Source organism: Pseudochaenichthys georgianus, chromosome 13 (genome assembly GCF_902827115.2).
Source record: "Pseudochaenichthys georgianus chromosome 13, fPseGeo1.2, whole genome shotgun sequence".
NCBI classification, from domain to species: domain Eukaryota; kingdom Metazoa; phylum Chordata; class Actinopteri; order Perciformes; family Channichthyidae; genus Pseudochaenichthys; species Pseudochaenichthys georgianus.
The window spans coordinates 39,298,874-39,321,821 of record NC_047515.1 but is presented as its reverse complement, the minus strand read 5'-3'; the positions used below and the strand labels follow the sequence as shown (position 1 = coordinate 39,321,821).

Genomic DNA, 22,948 nt, shown 5'->3' with positions numbered 1-22,948 from the left:
GACTGTGTAAACAGATTTTGGTCCCCGCAAGAAGGAGGAGCGGACAGTGTGAGCTGGCTCACTGGTGAGGGGTCGGCGAGCCAGCGAGACACCGCGGAACTCAGCCTGAGCACACACACAAACTCCCAGCCAGGCTGCGGGTGTGTGTGCTCGAGCTGGTTTCGGGCTGGGTTTTGCTGTGTCTCGCTGTCTCGCAGACGGCCACTGGGCTCAGAGGGGGGAGGGGGGGGCAGGAGCTCCAACAAGCCCCGTTTCTGACAGAGAGTGAATACACATGCTATACAGAGATGCTGTTTGAGAAACCAATGTGAGTTTGAAAAATTGCACAATATAATCTATTCTAGTAGACCTCAATGATCAGTAGAAATGGCCATGACATGGGACCTTTAAATCATTCGGCAAAGAATTCCACTTCTTTACGCCAACTACAGCTTTTATCCTCCAAGAGTTGGGCCTTCTCTTAATGCGTCCAACACAAATGTATCTTCATTTATTTAGAGAAGATGCTCAAGGAAACTTCTCTCTCATTCACCTCTTCCTTTTAAGAATACATGTTTCAGAACATATCATGGAAACCCCAAAAAGCAACACCTTGTCAGCCGGCACTTATGGTTTAAATAAGCCACTCGTAGTTTATCAGAGATGTCTTAAAGCAGCGTGCCCCTCCTTTTGGATCCAAGTCCCCTGATAGCCAGATACCTGCTGCCTTCTCCTCGATGTTCACCAGTGCTGACTCCCTCGTGTGGCCTCTGAACCCTAACCTATCAATCTGGATGATCAATCTTCATAACTGACGGGAGAGATGACACACCACTTACCTCAACCCAGAGATATTCTTCTGTACATTTTGGAAACACATGTATGTCTTCTTCACCCATCGTTTAACCCTCTGAAACACACTTGTTGTGTTCTGTTGCAGGCTTGGGGAATAAGGGATTATATGTAATTATGAATATCAGGAAGCAAACAAAGAAAACTGGATGCCCTTACAGCAGCCAAGACCTGGGGGCTATACTACGAAGCAGGATTTTCGCTTAGCCGGGTAACTTCAGGGAAAACTCCGGCTTTCCGGTCCTACGAAGCTGGCATATTTAATGATATTTGCATTGAGTTTTAATTCGTTTGTTATTTCTAGACATGAAGAAAACTGATAATTGGCTGGTTTTAACTCTATTTTATGATATTAATATGTTTTGTTCCCTCATCTTACTCTTTTGACTACATGTTCGGTAAATGTAGTTATATTGAAATCCCTCTTCATCTCAATTCCCTGAGTCTCTGAAACGATACATCTTTTCCTAAAGGTTTGGTCCAAGAGTCTTTGCACTACGGCTGCTCTGTTTAACATGTTAAAGCACTTTTATACATTCGTCCTCACTTGATGGCCGTCACGTTTGGCCAGAGTACGACTGATGACTTTCGTGACAAGCCAAGCCACAAAGTCAAAAATAGCAACATTTGGAAATCGATACGAGGAAACTGTTTTTCTTTGAGGTTTGGCTAACACGTTTTCTTCGAGGCTACATTTAAAGCCAGGGTTTTATTTAGGAAACTGACCAAATTATTGCAGTGCAGTTTGTAGACTACCAGTGGTGGATTTACTGTTTTCATGCTATTTTACACTTTACGCCGCTACATTTTGTAAGCAAGGATGGTACTTTACTATTTACAACTTTGGTTAGTAGCTACTACTTTGTTAGAGGACACAGTTTTGATCCTAGATATCTTTGTTTCTTCTTTTCTAAGCTCCCATTGTCTTGCATTAAACACTCTTGAGATAATCAAAGGGTAAAAAAAAGTAATCAGAATACTTTCTCTTTATATACTCATACTCAGGTTAGGTTACTGATTATATTTTGTACAGGTCACTAGTAATTGTATACATTTTAAAGTTACCCTCCCATCCCTGCCCTTTGAGATGCATGTGACTTTCTGTCTTTGTAATGTTACATATAAACCTATAAAGTCCCTCAATGCTCTGACAGGGCCCGCATGAATCTGTGCTCGGCATGTTGATGATGACGATGATTGTAAATGACCCTGAGCTGATATGCAGAGCTCATTAAGACTCTGCATAAGCTGTGGGATCAAAGTGGGGGTGTGTGAGGGGGAGAGTCCTGAGGTTAAGGGGCCATGTCACATCCCTAGAGTAAAGTAAGGGGGTGTTTCTCTGTGTGTGTGTGTGTGTGTGTGTGTGTGTGTGTGTGTGTGTGTGTGTGTGTGTGTGTGTGTGTGTGTGTGTGTGTGTGTGTGTGTGTGTGTGTGTGTGTGTGTGTGTGTGTGTGTGTGTGTGTGTGTGTGTGTGTGGAGGAGGCTGTGGCTCAGTGTGTGCACATCTTTAAGGGTTAGACAGAAGTTTACTTAGACGCACAGCGAGCAATCGTAAACATGCTGAACGATGGACTACTGTGTGAGTAAAGACCAAGGCACTGGCAGGGAGATGAAGCAGTGAATTATGTCATCCTGTTATTTTATTATCCGTTGCTGAGGAAAAAATGTGTATTAAAAAGTGGTTTTGCATTTAAATCCTATTGAATACTTTTAAATATAACACATTAGGTGGAGGAACTAGTTTGTTACAAGCAAAGCTGAACCTAAATGTAAAATAATCGGGCAAATATATGACGTTAATTCCCGATACAAAGTGTGCCTCCACAGATGAGCCTGATACATCTGCCTGCCCTTAGAAACCAAGTGTGGGTGTGGCCGGTTAAACACACATGGCGACCCATCCTTAGTTTCTGAGGTCCTGCAGGAATCTACAGATTATTTTCAGGGCACTTTTACCAACAATTCTATTTAAATATTAAACGACAGCCACCATTGTTGCAGTATTAATGGTGCTTCTTTGCCGTCCTTCTCACTAACATTGCTGCTGCATAACCTGCTGTAGACGGTGGTCGTCGATATGGACGGTAGATCCGGAAAGAAACGACTTTAATAATAAACTTTAATAACAACCATAAAAGAGACATTTGTTCTGTGAGCTTTTTTTATTTCAATCTCAGGTGGTTCGTTTCCCCTTTTGTAAGAAATGTGTTCATATCTCATCTTCTCCACGGGGGAGATTTACTGAAAAAACATGTGCTTTTCATAAAACAGCACCACTCGTCCAAACTTCTGTGCTTTGCATCTTGTGAAATGAAACGATGGGAATCGATAATGTTTCTCACATGGTCAGCTGGAGACAATTTTGAACTATGGGACGTCTGTGTTTTCGTACAAGTTTACACATGGAGGCGGATGCATTTTGTGTGAGCAATAGGGTCTGTTTATAATACTGGCTAAGATATCCATTCTCCCCAAGTGTCTTCCTGCAGATAAAATACAGTGGAGACAAATCTGACATCCCCTGAATGGACCAACATGAGAATACTGGCAATTCTCCTCTGAGGAGACTTAACACATGAATTGTTTTCAGGTGTTTAACCAGAGGCACTTCGGAGCTCATCTACAGTATGTTGGCTTTAACCTGTTAGCAGTCCATTAAACTGTATGTGCCTTAGATTAACCTTCATACTTACCCAGGGGATTGAGACAATGGGAAATAAATACTGCTTCACGTGAAGTCTAAACAAATATGAAAAACGTAATTAAAAGCTTAGTAAGAACCACACACACTTCCTTGTTTATGAAAGCAAATACATTGGTGGGGGAATTTACTGTAAGAGGCCCTATTGTGCCTTTTGCAGTTTTCCCTTTCCTGTTTTCCCTTATTCTGTAGGTTTTTTGTAATGTAAATGTTCTGCAAAGACTAAAGAGTTTCTCTCAAGCCTCCATTGGACTCCTTTGTTTACTTCTGTAACATAATGACATCACTACGCTCGCACTTCTCTTGGCTAGCGCTCTTTTGGCTAGCTTTTCAACACATTGTACGTGATAGGCTAAGGGGCAGGACATCTCTAAGCGATTGACCAATCACTAGAGCCGGCCAGCTAACCAATCAGAGCAGACTGGGCTCTGGTTTCAGACAGAGGGTGAAAAGAGGTGCTGCAGCACAGGCAGTGTGAGAAAAATAAAGAGCTTTTTGAACATTAAAGCTTGGAGACATGTAGTAGAGACACTACACCAGAGGTTGCGCTAGACTTTTTCGCTGACAGGATCGTAAAACTTCCGTCAAAATCCAGAATTACCCGTCGGCCTTTACACAACTCTGAAGAGGGGGGGGGGGGGAGCATGCTCGTGAACTGTCAACGGGGGGGGGGGGCAGTTCACATGCGCCGTGTTATGCATGGCTGCTGCACCTCGCGGGAACGTGCACAGCGTAAAGACAAAACTCACAGACATTTCAATGATTTGTACGGCACCATTAGGTTTGGAAACGGTATCATTTCCTTTTTGGAGGGCATGCATAACACGGCATAACAACCTACAGTCAATTACTGTGAAATCCATGCAACTAGTAGCCAGTAATTGACTGTAATTTTACAGCCAAACATTTTACAGTGTACATACTGAAATATGGCCCCTTTAACAGAGTAACAATCTGTTGTCCTTAATATAAAGGCAGACCTTGATATGTCCTGTTACTGTACTCTCTTCTTCCAGCTGCCTCTTGTCTTATCCTTTCCGAAATGTCTCTCCAAGCTTCTGACATGTCCTGTTATTCAAAGATAAACAAACTATTACAAATTGCTAAGCTACTAAGAATTATAACAGATCCCCTTTCCACTCTGTTACCTTGGTCTTCTTCTTTGACAGGGGGGGGTCCAGGGAAGCCAATCCATGTCTCTCTCTGTCACCATCTGCTTTTTTTGCTCAGTCAACCATCCAACACTGTATCTGCAAAAGGGATTAGCCACTTTGCAGCCTCGTGGAAAACATACTGTGATAATAGCAGCAGTTGAAAAAAGGAACCGAGCTGGAAAAAGTTTTACACTCAGAACATGGGAGGAAATGGGAAATCCATGAGTGCTGTTAAGAGTCCTTTTGGAGCTGATATGATGAAGTTTTAAGGTAGAAGAGTCTGCAGAGTGGAGAGAGAATCCTCAATCTCAGTTTTATGAACGAAGTTGCTGAGCATGTAGGAAGATACGTCTGCTGTATCTCTCAGATTAGCTGAAAAGGGACAGGAAGTATTTCTGTTTTGTTAAATAATAAATCTGCGATTTTAATCTTTCAGATGTTAATGAATGTGAGCGGGATGAAGGCGGCTGTGAGGGATTCTGCTGCAACACCATCGGCAGCTTCTACTGCAAGTGTCCTGAAGGCAGCCGACTGGGGCCGGATGGCAGAGCGTGTCACGGTAAGACGCACATCGGTGACCTAAGATTTTCATCGTCATAACTACACTCTAGCTAAAGTAAAATAAAAGACCAATAAAAGCCTTGAAGCCTTGAACCTTGAACCTGGAAGTAGAGGATGTCTACAAACACAGACAGACTGTTATAGGAAAATGGCTAATCTGAGCTCAGTGAAGAGAATGTTGAAACATATTGGATTTGATCCATGTGAACAATTAAAGAGTCAAGAGGTGAAGGGACGCCATTTTAAACATTTCTACAAATCAAAACATTTTATAAAGATTATTAAAATATCTGTTTAATCCATGGGTGAAATATGGGGTGATACATTTGAACAAGGGTGTAATATAAGTGTAATATGGATGTACTATGAGTGGTGTAAAACAGTGCAATATGGGTGTATAAATGGGTGAAACTTAAATGTAACATGGGTTCAATAATATATCGAATGTGAGTGCGTAAGTGGGGAAATCATTTTAGTAGTGATACATACAAAAATAGCAATTCATTAATTTTCACAAATAGTTTTGCCTATGTAAAGGGTTATAACAACACGTATATTTCCTCTTAAACTGGCTCTCTTTCCCCATCAATACGACCACACACACAAATCACACGAAAGCCAGTAAAAGAAGAACCTGACAGCTGCTGATGTTACTTCCGTTTGCCTTCTCCCCTGGTCAGCTCTCGGACTTTAAATCATTACGGAGTGTCAACATCCTGTCCTAAAGGTTAAAGGTCAGGGCACTTGTTCACACCTGTATCTCTAAAGAACAAATGGGCTTCAGTGCCCAACACCAACTCAGCATATTTCAGATAAATGAGACGTCCAAACGGAGAAAAGAAGCTTACTAGAAAGCTTTGCTGTGTGTGTAGGTTCAGACCTTGGCATCATTTGCGCTGGGGACTCTTTTTGAAATGGCCAATTGTGTCCGAACCACTTTTTAAAAGTATAACTTGTAAATGTTCTGAAAATAGCGTGCACAAAGAAATGTGATAAAGAAGAACACTGGTTTAATGTCAAGATGTACAATTTGGTCATGTAAGTCAACTTTTGATATAACGTTTAAAAAAAGACATTGCTCCCGCTGTGCAGCAGCACCTGTTAAGCCCCAAGCCTGTTTTTCAGGACCTTCCCAGAACAAATGAATATATTTTCACTTCTAAAAGGGGTAAATTAATCATCTTTTGTCTCAAAGCAACGATAAACCTGTGAGTTGGATGTAGAAAAGTCAGAATCAATATAGATGTTTTTTATTTTAAAGTAAATTCAGATTGAACACAGTAAAAAAATGTAAATTATGGTTTTCTGTCCAAAACCCCCCCCCATTACTTATTGTGAAAACCACCCTTGAATGATGGGATAGTAGACTAAAAGCTTTAGGAATCTAACATATAATAAGTACCCTGTATCAAGATTGATGCAAAACAAGTGGAATTTGACCTTTTTAGAGAGATTTAGGTAGATTTGCCATATCTCTGGCCCCCCTTGGTTAATTTTGATGATTGACATCTCTTTTGAATCGTTAGAGCCAATAGAATCGAGGGGAAGTTCCTAAATCCATCTACACGTTTCCATTGAGGAGTGAGAGTGATGCGCACTAGCCCAAAACTGGAAGCTGGGTTGTAGCTCTAATAGCAGCTAATAGCAGCTAATATGAAATCTACGTTTTTGACAAAAATGGAATGATGGATTATCAGTAATAATTTCAAAGTGACACAGAAACATTGGATTAACCTATGGATTAACCTTCAGCAGCGTTTTTCTCGTTTTAATGCCATTGAACACAACTTTTGATCAGAAACATATTTGCCGTTTTGGCTCAGTAAAGCTACGCTGTGTGTTGTCTGGGTTTGCCTGAGCTGCCACGAGTTTTGGTCGTGATGATACTTATACCTCTAGAATCTGTGGAATCTCAGCTTTAATCTGATACCTTGTTTGAGCAGATTAGATAAGTAATAAAGTATTTCTACCGTGAGTTCTGTGGTAAGTGCGTTAGCATTTTTCCGCTCAGGGCTCATTTAGACGCTTCTTGTTAGACTTGTGTTTTGTTTCGGTAAAAATGGTTCGTATCGTCAGTTAGCTGAGTTTCTTCCCGTTAGGTGGGTATGACACATAGTTTGTTAAATGTTAATGCCCCCGTCCGCGGATCTGTGGGGCTTAACAGGTAATAAAGGTAATGTCAAATTAAAATAATTCCTCCTTCCTCTACTGACTCTAAAATAACGCAAAAACATGCTTGCGGCAATGTTGTATGGCCTGTTTGCCTGAAGTACATTTTGTCTTTTTGCTTTATTTTCTTCTCAGAGATTACCATAATGCTAATGTTAAAAGAAAGAAAATATATTCTGGGGGAGGATCTCTCCGGACCCCCCTGCAAGATCTCAAACTTGTTAAAAATCCCTTACACTCCTGTTACTGAGTTTTAGGTAGTAGCAAAACCTTTAACAGCAACACAGTTTTTGACGCTAATAAACATTTATATCTGGCTCTTGAGGGCTCTGAAGTGAAGTGTACTTCTTGCGCTAAGTCCATCAATCAAAGTCAATCAAAGTTTATTTATGTAGCCCAATATCACGAATTGTACTTTTGTCTCTGGAGGCTTTACAGTTTTTACAGAACATGAATACGCTGGGAATTCCCGGTGCTGTTGTGAAACACGCACAGACACATACATTAATAAATACATGAATGCAAGTGAAAATAAGTGTAGAAATACATTAAAGATATTTAATGTGTGTTCTTGTATTTTTCTATTTATACATTTATTTATTTTTTCTTGTGTATATTTATTTATTTCCACATTTATGTATTTATTTTAGTTTTTTTCACGTTTATTTATTCTTGTATTTTTGTATTCCTGTATTTATTTCATATTTATGCATTTTCTTATTTTATACTTATGTCACGTTCTCTCGTTGTGTGCATAAAGGTGCAAATTCACTCCAAATCACATCACAGCAAGACCTATATTTGGGCGTTCATTTTTTTTAAAACACGCTGGTGGTCCAGAGGTCTATGCATTGGTTTATCATGCAGCTGCTCGAGGTTCAACACCATGGGGAGGGACATATTGTGTCTTCTGCTACGCTGATGTTAAATCTGTATAAATTGTCCCCACCACTTGTTCTAACAAAGTAACGCTCATGGGTTCAGCGCTTTGCAACCTGAAGTCTAGACGGTTAAGTCGGGCTTAGGCAACTTAGGCTACAGAATTCAAATGATATGACCTTTCTGCAGAATCTTGAGGGCCATTACATTCATTTAAATGTGGGACTTTAACGTATTATAAAATCCTACATATGCAGGGTTTGGAGGGTTCCTGTAAACATGTATTCCATTACAATTAATAGTAACTTATCAAAATGTAAAAGTAATGTAACCTGATTACTTTTTTGATTACCTGCAATGCAAATATACACAGTAGAAAATAAATAACAGCACTTACAGCAGGGGCGTCAAACTCAAATACACAGTGGGCCAAAATAAAAAAATGGGTGCTAGTCGAGGGCCGGACTGGTTCAATGTTTATTGCAAAACGTATTGAAATGAACTTGTTGCACATATTAAACCTGGAACTAACAAAGCTTAAATGATTGCCTATAAAAACAACATTAAACATTAAATAATCAGTTGCATTCATTTCTTATGGCTCTATCTGCAGCTTCTCCAGAGTCATTTCTTATGAGTACATTTCTCCACAGGCCAACAACAGCTTCAAAAAAACATTTCCCCTCAAAGAACAAACCAAACATGCCCTGTTGTCGTGAGAGAGAAAGGGCAGAAGGAAACATCCATTGAACTCAGTGTGCTGCTCTGTGATGCTAGCTCAGATACTTGGCATCTCATCTCGGGTGCAAGGTCATCAATGTTTGGGCTCAGGCTCTGAGCGGAGGAGACCCTCAGGATGGAGGGAAGGTGTGCGTGGAATATACCAGCGGGCCAGATCTAATAGTAATTAGAAATTATCCTGCGGGCCAAAATTAAATCCACCAAGGGCCTGATTTGGCCCCCGGGCCTTGAGTTTGACACATGTGAGTTTATTATGTAAGACAACAGAACAATGTAACCTTAGAAAAGAAGAAAATAATACATTTTGTGTAAAAAACGTCTTGTGCTCAGTATCAAAACATAAGTATATCTGCGAATGATAAAATATTTGTGGAGCTTTTAACGTTTTCTAAAAAGTGAGAGATGTGTAGGATCTTTCCCCTTGACATTTAAAGTCAATTGAGTAGTATCTCTAAACAATAATTGTTTTATTTTAATTTTAATTAGCATTTTAAGAAAATATTCACAAAGCATACATAACAAAATAAACACATCTAGGTACATAGATTAACTACATAACAGATGACAAATCCAAAAAGAAATAATAAAAGAATAGATACATTATTAATACTCAGGTATACATTCTTATTTATAAAACGGACAAGTCAAATCAAGCAATCTGATTGGTTCTTAGCCGTGATATACTGAGCGTATACCACGGGTAGAATTGTAAGTTACTTTTCACAACAAATCAGTATCCCTCCGCGTCTGAGAAAAACAGTATACCGTTGGTATACTTGGTATACGTTGGTATCCGCTTCGCGTGGGGACGAACCACGCCCCTTAGCTGTGATATAATGAGCATATTCCACGGCCTGTCGTGAGCTATTGCTTAAATATATATATTGTTCTACACTTGACCCATTTTTCTCACCTTTCCTCAAAGATATGAAATTGGTTTCTAATGCTCATAGTTGTTTTCTCCATTACAGATGTCAAAGTTATAAGTTATTCCATCGTGGGTTTACGACGTTATTATCTTTTAGCCAATTCCTTCTCATTTGTCTGATGATTCTAATGACCAGAAATAGGTATTTGTATACAACCATTTGATCATACTTAAGCAAACCGATTTAAATCACTTTAAATCCTGTCCCATTCAAATACTTTCTCCTAAATCATCGTGCGGAGTAAACTCATCTCCCGTGGTGCTCTTTCTGAACACCACCTGTTCGTTGCTTTCGGCAGCGCTCCCAAATGTTTAGTCGGCGACATTGTCTGGCAGTAGATGCTCGCTCAGCAGCTCAGACGCTGTCACGCGATACACCATTCAGACCTCGTGCCCCTCGACCTCCGACACCACCGCTCCCTCTCTCCTCGGTTGAAAAGCAGCCATTGTGTGTCCCCTATTGAAATCCTCTCACATGAGGAGACTAACTAACTAAGTATATTAACCTTGACAAACCTCCCCCAGGAGTCCATTGTTTTGCGTGTTAGGCAACCTCTGCAATCGCTGCCAATGTGTTAAAGCACAACAGCGCCGCTTCATGAACACGTGATCCTGCATGTGTTTGTTTCAGTGCTCGGCCAGATGTCTAAATCCATTTTGCAGACTATTATTAAACCTAATCACAAGTATGTGCAGGGAATGAGAAGGGTTATTTAGCTGCCATTATTGGAAACAAGCTAATTAAAATAGTCTGGACATAATTTTGCAGACAGGTTTTCCCATGGCGTTGAGAGTGCCTAAACATACACACACACAAACATCTTATAGTTGTACAATTTAGGAAGTTCTTTGACCTCTAAGGGAGCCTAAATGAAGGTGAATTAAACTGAACCACATGCTTCGTTTTTAACCCCGCCTCTTCTCCAAAAAAAAAAGAAGGGAAATGGCACTTTTTTTCTCAAACATCTACTCAATCATCACTAGTTCGAGTCAGAGATGACAAGCGGGAGGAGGCTGGGGAGGACGTGTGATGATGTGTTGTCCAGATGTGTTGTAAATCCTGCTTGTCCTTGAGTAAATTGTTCAGGTATGTTCTCCTCCAGCTTCTGTCTCCGTGGAACATGAGCTCACGTGCAAACATATGCAATTCTGTGGAGGAATTTGATTACACGCTTGCTACTGCACGAACTGCGTGATAAGCCATTCATTATTCAACCCAAAGACATTATACACATGTACAGTGGGAAATTAAAGTATTGGTCAAAGGCACAAGAACCTTTCAAAATAAGGTGCATTTTCAACCTTATTCAAATTGATTGATTGATACATTTTATTTCGAACAAGTAAAATAAACAATTACAAAACAATTTTTTTTTTGCAGTGCATAGTCATGTAAGAGAGATCAAAACAAAAAAAATACATTTACAACAACAACAACAACAACAACAACAACAGCATTAGCAACATAAACAGTGCCACATCTAGTGTTCAAAAAGGAGTGAGAAGAAGTATAACTTATTTAATCTCACCCCCTTGTCCTTAAATGATGTATTTATAATCTATAATCTGCAATAATTATCATTATTATTAATTATTATTGTTATTATTATTATTATTAATCTGCTTTACCTGTTGATTGACATATATACATGTACACACATATGTACATACACACATACATACACACACATATATACATATATGTACATATACATATACACACCTACATACTCACACATATACACACACACAAACACCCTCCCCATCCCTGTACCTCAATAAAATAATTCTCTGTATTTCCTCTTGAACTGGTAATGTCTGGACTTTAAAGTTGTTGTGGTGAAGTTTACACATTACACATGTTTTTTTCTTCTTCTATTGTGTCAGTGTTGTCGTGTAACTTAAAACTAATAACAATAATTTGTATAGTTGTTTAATTGCAAGACAACCAGAACATTTCATGTTACTTGTTAGACGCCTTTATCCAAAGCGACTTACATACTCAATACTGTGGGCAATCCCCACAGGAGCAACTTGGGGTGAAGTGTCTCAGGGACACAACGACATGCTGACTGCAGTGGGGTTTGAACCTGTGACCCCCTGATCCGAACACCAACGCACCACTAACCCACTGCGCCACAACCAGAACATATTATTAGACTCCTTATTTTACTTCAGTCACATTTCAACATCGCTGTGTAACACTTGCTCCAACACATTGTACGTGATAGGCCAAGGGGCGGGACATTTCTAAGCAGTTGACCAATCACAACAGAGCCGGCCAGCTAACCAATCAGAGCAGACTGGGCTCTGGTTTCAGACGGAGGGTGAAACGAGGTGCTGCAGTACAGGCAGTATGAGAACAAATAAACAGCGTACTCAGAAATACAGCTCACTGAGAAAAATACCACGACAGCTATTTAAATCTTGAAATGGGCTTTCAATTTTTCCTCTAATTTGCTCGCTGCAGATGTTTAATTCGACCGCCTGAGAGCTGGATGTGAGATTTAATAAAGACGCAATAAATGTCTTCGCTCAATTTAAGCTCCCATTCATTTCAACCTTCATTTCCTGCAATTATCCAAACCTCTCAATCTTTCATTGTTAACAGAGCAGAGAGAGCATTTATATGGGCTTCGAATGATGCCATGTTCATGACTATCGCATGCTCGTAATTAAATCCTCGCACGCTGGCATTCCTAACATGTCTTAATGTCTGTTGAAGTGGTTCTGGTTATCATGCAGTCTCTGGGTTTATGGCATTGTTCAGTTGTTTTGTCCTGATCCATTCATATAAAAACCTGTCTGAAAATCAGCTGATCAGATTGTGGCCACTTTATGATGTCATAACGATGTGTTGTCTTGTGTAACCATTAGCCAATCAGCAACCAAGGTAACCCCCCCCCCCCCCCCCTTATCACCTGAATCTCCTCTAGAGCACCATTGAGTTATTTGTAACCAAATGTCTCTCAGAGGGGCGTGGGGAGGGGCTCCTTATCTTCATCTAAAGCAACAGACAGAGAATCAGCACTTTGGAAACAGGGCTGAAACAGAGGGGATTATGGGTAATGCTGCAATGATCTGTTTGGTGTTTCAGCCAATCAGAGACAGGCTCTGTATATATCTGAGACCTGGAGGCTGTGGCTCAGTGTACTTCGAATCAGGGGATAGCACGTTCGAGTCCCACTGCAGTCAGCATGAGACACTTCACCCCAAATTGCTCCTGTGGGGATTGTCCACAGTATTGAATGTATGTAAGTCGCTTTGGATAAAAGTGTCTAACAAATTACATGTAATGTAATGTGTGTGTGTGTGTGTGTGTGTGTGTGTGTGTATGTGTGTGTTCAGATGTCAATGAGTGTGAGGAGCTGAATGGAGGATGCCAGCAGACGTGTGTGGACACACCGGGCTCTCACCACTGCGAGTGCAACGAGGGCTTCCGCATGCACTCTGATGCACGGACCTGCATTGGTAAGTGCTAAACTAGAGTATGTATTGCACATCTTAACAAGTAAATGAACTCCTGCACACATTCTGCATTTTTCCTTTACTAATAATTATAATAATATTAATAATTAATTAATATAATAATAATAATAATAATAATAATAATAATATATTATAATAATTATTAATATTGATAAAAGCATTAGGCTTCTGTAGAAGATAATTTCTCCGTATAGGATTAAATTAATATTTTAAGAATTACACATATCTGCTTTCTTGCCTTAGATAAGAGGATTGATGCATTCTTGTTATACAAATATGATGATGAATATGAGTGTACTGTTTTGAGTGTAACTTGGCCAATAAGTAAAAAAACAAAAGATCATGTATTGCGTTACAATTATATGGCGCCCCCCCCTGCGATCTTTGGCGCCCCCCAGGTTGGGAACCACTGATTTAGACGCTTCTTATGAGACTTGTGTTTTGTTTTGGTAAAAATGGTTCGTATTGTCAGTTAGCTGAGTTTCTTCCCGTTAATCTGGTATGACACATTAATAGGTTTTTAAATATTAAGTTTTCTACGGGGGCTCTCGGACTTAACAGGTTAATTCTTCATTTTTTTTTTTTACTGCAGTCTTGTGCTAAAGGTTGAGGATGGAGGCCCAGGGACAGCTAATTGTGTCATCGCTGTGTGAAGCCAGCCGTCCCCTCTGTTTTACAGCCTGTCGGTGTCATCATGTCTGTGTTTATAGCACAGAAGGCACCCGGCTGATATTCACATCTGGCACATCATTAAATCACGGGAGTAATGGGATGGAAAGATCATTACGAAGTAACCAGGGGTGCCCGTTGGACCTGGCTTAAATATGATTTTCCAGTTTTCACCCTTTACTCAGGAGTTTTCCATCATTACATGGCTTTAGAGTTTGAGGTTTGAAAGCTATTTTAGATTGCCAACCTTTTTTTCAATGATATCCCATGAGAGTTTATTGTAAATGTTCCATCACCGTCCATTGTTTTCCAGTTGCGGCCAATTCTGCAAGTGCTCACCATGTATGTTAATGCTTATAATTAAGGACGTTTTGTTTCTTGTCCTTTTAAGCTGTGAACTCCTGCTCAGTCCTGAATGGTGGATGTGAGCACAAGTGTGTGGACACGGGCAACAATCACTACAAATGTGAATGTAGGAAGAACTACCAGCTGAAGAGAGACGGGCGACACTGTGAATGTAAGTCCAACAGATGAGATCCAACATCTGAAAACACTGGACAAACCGTTCATTAGAGTATCTCTCTCATAAGTGCTTCTGATGTTAGAATTGGACAAAATAAAAGCAAACACCACTTGAGTGCGAAGTAGGACGATGTGGAGAGGAAAGGAGTTTGAGAAGAAGCTTTGGAAACAGTTACTGTACATTTAAAAGCAGGAATTTACATTTCTCCTACTGGACTTTAAAAATGCTTCTGTTATTGATATCATAACAGTACATAGTTGGGTATGTTTCTGAATAAGAAGCTGCACGAGAGGGAGTCAAATGTACAAGATAATCCAGAGCTCATTAATTACCCAGAAATGTCAGAGAAGATCCTGCTGCGCTGACCTGACTTCATTGTTGTGTGTGTGTGTGTGTGTGTGTGTGTATGTGTGTGTGTGTGTGTGTGTGTGTGTGTGTGTGTGTGTGTGTGTGTGTGTGTGTGTGTGTGTGTGTCAGTGAGGGACCCCTGTGCGGACAGGAATGGAGGCTGCGCCCAGCTGTGTCTTTCAGAAGACACTCGGGTTCACTGCAGCTGCCGACCTGGTTTTACACTGGCTGCAGACGGGAAGAACTGTGAAGGTGAGGAGATCACACACTGTTGAGACACATGGAAATATTAATAAAGTAATAAATAAACAATGTATTCCTTTAATTAGTTCCCATTTTAGATTCTTAGTTGTTTAAATGCCAATAAACATAAAGTGGTTCCATCTGAGAGGCGCAATTTCTCTAAGGTAATGATACGTTTTAGGTAAACAAGCAATTGGCTGTATTTATTAAGGCATTGAGGCCGTGGGAAAACGGCGATAAAGATTCAGATATTATGCCAGCCACTCTCTTTGTTCTGGGAAGCCACAAAGGGGACATTTGGAATCAATGTGTGTGAGCCTTAAGAGACGCCTTGATTTTCAACCCGCAACAAAATCCAATAAAAGTCTACATAAGTCAACTGTTGAAGGACGAATAAAGAATAACAGCATCTCAAGTTCAGGCAGAACATTGACCAAAGCAGAAAAAACCCATAGAACCTGACACACACACACACACACACACACACACACACACACACACACACACACACACACACACACACACACACACACACACACACACACACACACACACACACACACACACACACACACACACACACACACACACACACACACACACACACACACACACACACACACACACACACACACACACACACACACACACACACACACACACACACACTGAGACAATGACTTTTATGATGTCTCCATAAATTACAGCGACACTAAACTTTGGCTTGAAATCAAATCTGTTACAACAGACTGATTCATTCTTGAGAGGCTGTTGTTGGAAACTATTCTTGCTGATGTTTCCTTACCTATGGGGGAAAGAAGAAGCCAAGGAAACTCGAGACCTGACAGAGTCTTCCTGCGGGAGGAAGTATTTTCTTCATTGTTTTGAAACGGAGGATAATGCTTGCTTAAAGGGAAACTATTTTCAGAATGTTTACATGTAGATTCCTCTGTTCCAAGACAGTTCAGACATAAGAGTAACCATGAATAACTCTTTCCCAAATGCACACTTTTATGTGTGATATTGAGATCAGAAAGTACTAAACAGATAGTCTGTTGTTATATATTTGTTGTGTTTCCTATAGACATTGATGAGTGCGGTTCAGGCCGTGCCAAGTGTTCCCACAGATGTGTCAACACGCTGGGCTCCTTCAGCTGTGTGTGTAATCCGGGTTTTGAACTGGGTGCCGATGGCAAACAGTGCTACCGTAAGTAAAGACCGTAACAAATGAAAACACTTCCACACATCCCAGCGACACTGTTGCAGACATTTCTTTGTGCAAATAACCTCATAACTTCTACATTTGTATTACTAGTTTAGAACTAGTACTATTTAATCTGTTTTATTGTGTTGCACTGTTGGAGGACCCTGTGATTTTCATTGTCATATCTACACTGTAGGTATGCACACATGCCAATAAAAGCCTTGAAACTTATCATGAAACATACCTATCTTAAATATATAGAAGTGAACACACTGGAAAGCATATATGCAGGATGCAATGCAAAGTTTACAAATACATAAAATAATACCAATCTATAAATATGAACAAGCGAAACACTCATTATGGCATGCAATGATTTACTTTTTCGTGAAGCATATTTTGCACACTGCACTTACATTTACGATGTATTTTGTTCCTCGCATACTGACAATCCAATTTGCTGATGTACGGCAATTTGTTACTAACAGATAGAACATACAGACACTTAAAGGTGAGGTAGGTAAGTTTCAGAAACCGGCTCGAGATACACTTTTTGTTATGTTGTTTCCATGGAATGCTCTTAACATCCCGAGAGCAATGAATATCTGAAGTGCTTTGACAAAAAATCCATAAAAAAATGTCATCTGTAGAAGCCGTAATACTGTAAAAAGTACAACCAATCCGTTTAGCCGGGCCGCTAAAATAACTGGATGGCCTACCTGCCTGTCAGCCTTCCATCGGGGCACAGATTTATCTCGTGCCCTCCTTGGTCATGTGCGCGTTCGTGTGTGTTGGAGGAGGGGCTCTGTAAGGAAGTAGCAGATTTTCTCCGGTTGTGTATTTTCAAATTCTAGCGATCTCGAGCCGGTTTCTCAAACTTACCTACCCCACCTTTAAGGTAATCCTTTTATTGTGACATAAATAAAATATGACATAAATAAGTGCGCTGCATGTAAGATGCCCTCTAGCTTGTATGCCTGAAATAATCAAAAACATCAAGTTTTAGGACACATTGGATAGCAATAATACTTCTCATGTAATACATCAGGAATATCTATTTTAAATGAATGTTAGTAGTAGGTAAGTAGTACACATAAAATACATTTCAAAGGTAATTTAAATTACGGGAATTTCCTTTCTGCATCTGTAGCGAGGACAAACAATAAATTATTCTCACAAATTCCCCGTAACATTTTCCGTATGTTTAGTATCTTGTAATGCGCTAAAATGTATGTTTTGGTGTTTCTCCTCCCCAGGCATTGAGATGGAGATTGTGAACAGCTGTGAGAAGATCAACGGAGGCTGCTCTCATCACTGCGAACACACCACCAACGGACCGCTGTGTTCCTGTAACCACGGCTACCAGCTGGCCCTGGACAGGAAGACCTGTGTGGGTAAGTTCACCAGCAAGGACCACACCACAACAATATGTCTGTTTAAGAATTAATGACAGGTGGTGACTGAGAGGGAAATGGGAAGAGGTGAAGAAGGATGAGGGATGTCATCTTTTAGGCTGGTCTGGAGGAAAAACCGAAGTCCAGGGAGACTCGTTTGGGGGGGGGGATCCATCTCAGTCGTGTTTCAGTGTAGGAAGGAAGGGATGAAGGGATCTAGGGATAATGTGAAGGAGGGATACATGGGAAAAGGGTACCAGGGTGGAAGGGATCAAGGGTCGAAGAGGTGTAAGGAAGGAGGGATGAAGGGAAGTATGGAAGAAGGGATGAAAGGATATAGGGAGGGAGGAATGAAGGGAAGTATGGAGGAAGTGATGTAGGGAGGGATTAACGGGTGAAGGGGATGTAGATATGTGTGTAAAAAGGAAGTAGGAAGGGAAATGAATGACTATATGAAGTCAACTAGTTTCTTCATTTGCTTTCTGTGATTTACATCCACTTGAAACTGTCCCGCTGCGTGCTTCCCTCAGACAGTGACGAGTGTCTCGGTGGGGGGGCCTGCTGCCGTCACTTCTGCAGAAACTACCCGGGCGGCTACGAGTGCAGCTGCAGAGCCGGCCACAGACTCAACGCAGACGGCTGCGGCTGCGATGGTACGAGTCCTGATTGAGTGTTTTGTTGTTGTTGTGGACAGGACGTAAATTACACGAACTGATTTCTCAGAAATGCCACTTTTCTAGAACATTTCAGATCAGAAAACAGAATACTTTGCTCACTAACGACCACACTCTGTACAATCTAGAGGAACTGCTAGATTGGTAGAAGAAGTTAAAAGAAATGAGGCAAAAGTAAAATAACTAAACAAAAGGAAAAGTCCACCTGAGGCTAATCTGCACAACGCTTGCAAATCAAAGTTGTGCGTCATCAATATAAACCTGTTGTTCAACCACCAACCAATGACAAAGGCTTTTTCTATTATTATCCTTTACCACATATCCACGTGTTGTTTGCAGTGCTAGCATTTTCAATACAGTAAGCAGTAGCTTGCTGGTAATTCATCTTTTGTGTAGTGATGAATGTAGTCGAATCACTTATTGCCATTTTACTTGCCACTACCGAAATGACAAACTTTTTTGGACCATTTTCTTAATTTGTATTGTAAGATAATTTGCCAATGCTTTTCTACTGTAATCGAACCACCTTTGACAATGTGCCTTCTCAATTTTCTAATGGGCTATTTCATGTTTGGTTCATGTATGCCCTCTGAACAAGTAGGCACTGAATCACGTTACTGGCATGTGACTGTCTAGCAGTATATTTTCTATCACATTCACAATCCAAATCATTTTTAGCAGTTTTAAATACCTTTGTTAACCAACCTATATGTGTCCCTAGCGTTGCTATACTTCACATTCTTCCAGTGTGAAGTCGTCGTGTAGTAATAATAATAATAATTCCTTACATTTATTATAGCGCTTTTCCAGATGCTCAAAGCGCTTTACAAATACCAAGTACAAGATGTATTGTATAAAAATATACACACAAGTACCTTCCCTAAAGCTGCTTGTTTGTATATCTTTCTGTCAGACGTTGACGAGTGCCTGGCAGAGACTTCGGGCTGTGAACACGACTGTGTCAACACCCTGGGAACTTACGAGTGTTTTTGTGAGCTGGGTTTCCGCTTGGACCAGGACCAACACTCCTGCATTTGTGAGTGACATTTTGATTCGCTTTTCTTGGAACGGACTGTTATGTATGGACGTGTTAAGCTATAAGTGTTTCAGCCATTAAAAAAAAAAACGGTTTAACTGTATTTTTTTCCTTCTGTAGCTCTGTATGGGGAACTGGAAGATGAAGAGGATGAGGAGGAAGACGAGGATGAACAGCTGGAGGTCCATAGATTACCAGACCTGCTGTTTCGCAATGTTCCTCAGCTCCTGCAGTACACAGCGGCCTCACACTCCCGTTATGTTAGTGATGAAGATGATGGTGGTGACGGGGAAGTAGAGATCCAGAGGGGGCGCCGAGGAGAGCTCAGACTGTCCAGCAGCATAGGTACAGTAAAAAGCAAGACAGTTAAAGGTGGGGTAGGTAAGTTTGAGAAACCGGCTCGAGATCGCTAGAATTTGAAAATACACAACCGGAGAAAATCTGCCACTTCCTCACAGAGCCCCTCCTCCAACACACACGAACGCGCACATGACCAATGAGGGCACGAGATAAGTTTGTGCCCCGATGGAAGGCTGACAGGCAGGTAGGCCATCCGATTGGTTGTACTTTTTACAGTATTACTGCTTCTACAGATGACATTTTTTAATGTATTTTTTGTCAAAGCACTTCAGATATTCATTGCTATCGGGATGTTAAGAGCATTCCATGGAATATAACAAAAAGTGTATCTCGAGCCGGTTTCTGAAACGTACCTACCCCATCCCGGTGAGAAAACGATGTTATTGTTTCACGAAGTCTTCAGGGCCAGGAAGTCATGAAAGCAGAAACCTTTTCTCAGGGGACCGTTTCTGTTTCAGTGTGTCTGGATGGCTCGTTCGGGGATGACTGCAGTGTGAGCTGTGAGGACTGTGATCACGGAGTGTGTAGTGAGAACGGAGACCGGTGTGAGTGTGCAGCCGGATGGACAGGGCTCATCTGTAACAAGAGTGAGTACAGCCATCAGACGATCACAGTTACATCTGTTTATTGTGCGTAATGTATTTTCTTTGTAACACATTTTTTCTCTCGCAGTTAGGCAGTGGGCTAAACTCCATGCAACCTTGCTTTCTCCAGTTTTCTCAAAATGCTGGAAGTATGCACAAACATTAAAATCCATGATGTCCTCGGACTATTCAAAGGAATATTTTGACATTTCGGGGACAACACTTATTCCTTCCCATGCCAAGAGATGTGATTGTAAGGCTCAGCACTCTCTCACTCTGAAGCTGCATCTTAACACCTGTCTTTTCTCAAAAAAAGCTGCTCTCGTTGGCTTTCGAAAGAAAAAGGATGTCGTTTTCAAACAGTTGGTTCGGATACTCGGATAAGGGGGGCAGTATGTTATAATGAGCCTGCATGTAATAAAATAAAATAAAATAAAAAATGTAAATAAAATAAAGCCCATAAATAAATAAATACATAAATAAAATGTAATAAAATAAAGCCCATATACAAAAAAAGCCACTCTTGCTAAGACTTGCATTAATGGGGGACCAAAATACACAAAAATACAAGGGCAAAATAAAGTGTACAATCCTAAACTGAGGACGACTGAGCTCTGCAGTGTCTGGCAGCAAAACAAGAAAGAGATCCTTCTCCTCCAGGCTTCCTTTTATATGGGTTTTTAGGGCAGATCTGGAACACCTAGGTAAAGACGGAGCCAAGAGGACATCAGGAACACCTGAACAGAGAGGAGGAAGAGAGGAGGAATTTGGAAAATTGCGGAAAAGAAGTTCTGTGGAAATCGCATTCATTATACTAATACTAACTAATCTCCACATATTAACACCGTTGTTTGATGTTTGAAGCATAGATGCAGTAGCGAGAAGTTAAACGCAAATGTTAGGCCATAAAGGAACTACATCAGGGTCACATGACCTCACATCACTGTTGCTAAGCTAAAGGCGGCTAATGTTTGGTGTGATGACCTCTCATATAGTCCCTTGATAGCAACCGGCACATAATGACACATAGGAGCTTCGGACATTCCCCAGTGGTGTATTTACTGACCTTTTATGTCATAAAACATGTTAAAATATCAAAATGTTTTAGATCTTATTTCATCCACACGTTGATTTTGAAAGAAGGGTACTGAAGGTGGTGACATGCTAACTCATATCTTGGTTTTAGGACTCATTCCTGCACCCCTCTTCAGTACTTACACACACACAGACCTGGTCTCCTCACAGATGTAAACGTCCTGTAGCAATGTGTCCTAGTTTTAGAGAGCGGTGCGATGGCTCCCTGTGTGCAGCGACGCAGGGCCATGCATCAAAGCTGTCTGCTTCTCTGTGTGGGAGGCTGCGTTGTTTATGGGCTGCTGAACACTGAGCACCGGGGGAATCAATCTGTCTGGAGCGAGGCCAGGCCCACAGCGAGAGCACCGCCTCAGGCCAAGGATGCCCACTGCAGGGTTAGAAAGCAAGGCTCCATTGTTCCCATCCAGCTCCATGATTAATGGCTGTCTCTGTCTGCACCCCAGAAAGGCTGGTAATCATAAGAGGAGTCCGTTAGAGGCTATCGGTCACTTTTTAATAAACTGAGGTGGTGGCAGTATCCACACGCATGCCTTGGAAGTGATGGGTCTGGATGTAGGAAGCATATTTAGGATTAGATGATGCCTGAAGCAAAGATGAAAATAGGCAATGGCATCGGTAGTCGTCTATAAGGGAAGTAAGTGAGTGAGTAAGTGAAACACACAGTTCAAAAGTGCTCCAAACACACAGAAAAATATAATCGAATTAAGTAAAAATAGATTACAATAAAAAACACATGAGACAAAACAGCTTTGTCTGAAGTGTCACTTTGATATCTTATATGAAGTTAAAGCAACAAGAAAGAGTAAACTAATGCATTCATACGCGTGTTATTCTGAATGTACATAAACATTACACTATGTTGTGTTTTAGTCCCTTTTGTACAGTTTACATGTCACTAACATTTTGTAGACATACACACACCGCTATTTTGTATAAAATGTAACACAATTATTTAGCAAGGAACATTTGTTAAAACCTAATTTAGGCCAATATGTAATTAATCATATCCCAGAGTCCGATGTTCACATGAAGGACCAGGGTACGCAACAACTAGGGATGCAGGTAAAAAATAAGGATTTTATTTACCCAAGATATATATACAGTTTTTAGGATGGGTAACAAAATCATAAAAAAAAGGTGTATTATTAATAATAATATAAACAGATACAGTTTACTATACAGAGAGCAGGGGTGTCAAACTCAATTTTATCACGGGCCACATCAGCATTATGGTTGCACTCAAAGGGCCGGTTGTAACTTTAAGACTATATGAACATACATATATAAATATTTAATATAAAATAATGTATTATATTACTTTATTGCCTCTGCATTGGATTATTATCGGATAGGGTAAAAACTTCA

At 40.6% G+C, this 22,948-nt stretch overlaps 1 protein-coding gene across 1 annotated transcript in view; it reads left to right on the top strand.

The window, feature by feature from the left end:
• Positions 1–22,948, top strand: part of egfem1 (EGF-like and EMI domain containing 1) — an 82,691-nt gene that overhangs the window by 22,713 nt on the left and 37,030 nt on the right. Inside the window, exons 5-14 of the mRNA XM_034098198.2 lie at positions 5,123–5,245; positions 13,313–13,435; positions 14,514–14,639; positions 15,123–15,245; positions 16,321–16,443; positions 17,697–17,834; positions 18,365–18,487; positions 19,422–19,544; positions 19,665–19,889; positions 20,363–20,491. Of these exons, the coding sequence (XP_033954089.1) occupies positions 5,123–5,245; positions 13,313–13,435; positions 14,514–14,639; positions 15,123–15,245; positions 16,321–16,443; positions 17,697–17,834; positions 18,365–18,487; positions 19,422–19,544; positions 19,665–19,889; positions 20,363–20,491 (1,356 nt within the window). The remainder of the gene's footprint in view (positions 1–5,122; positions 5,246–13,312; positions 13,436–14,513; positions 14,640–15,122; positions 15,246–16,320; positions 16,444–17,696; positions 17,835–18,364; positions 18,488–19,421; positions 19,545–19,664; positions 19,890–20,362; positions 20,492–22,948) is intronic.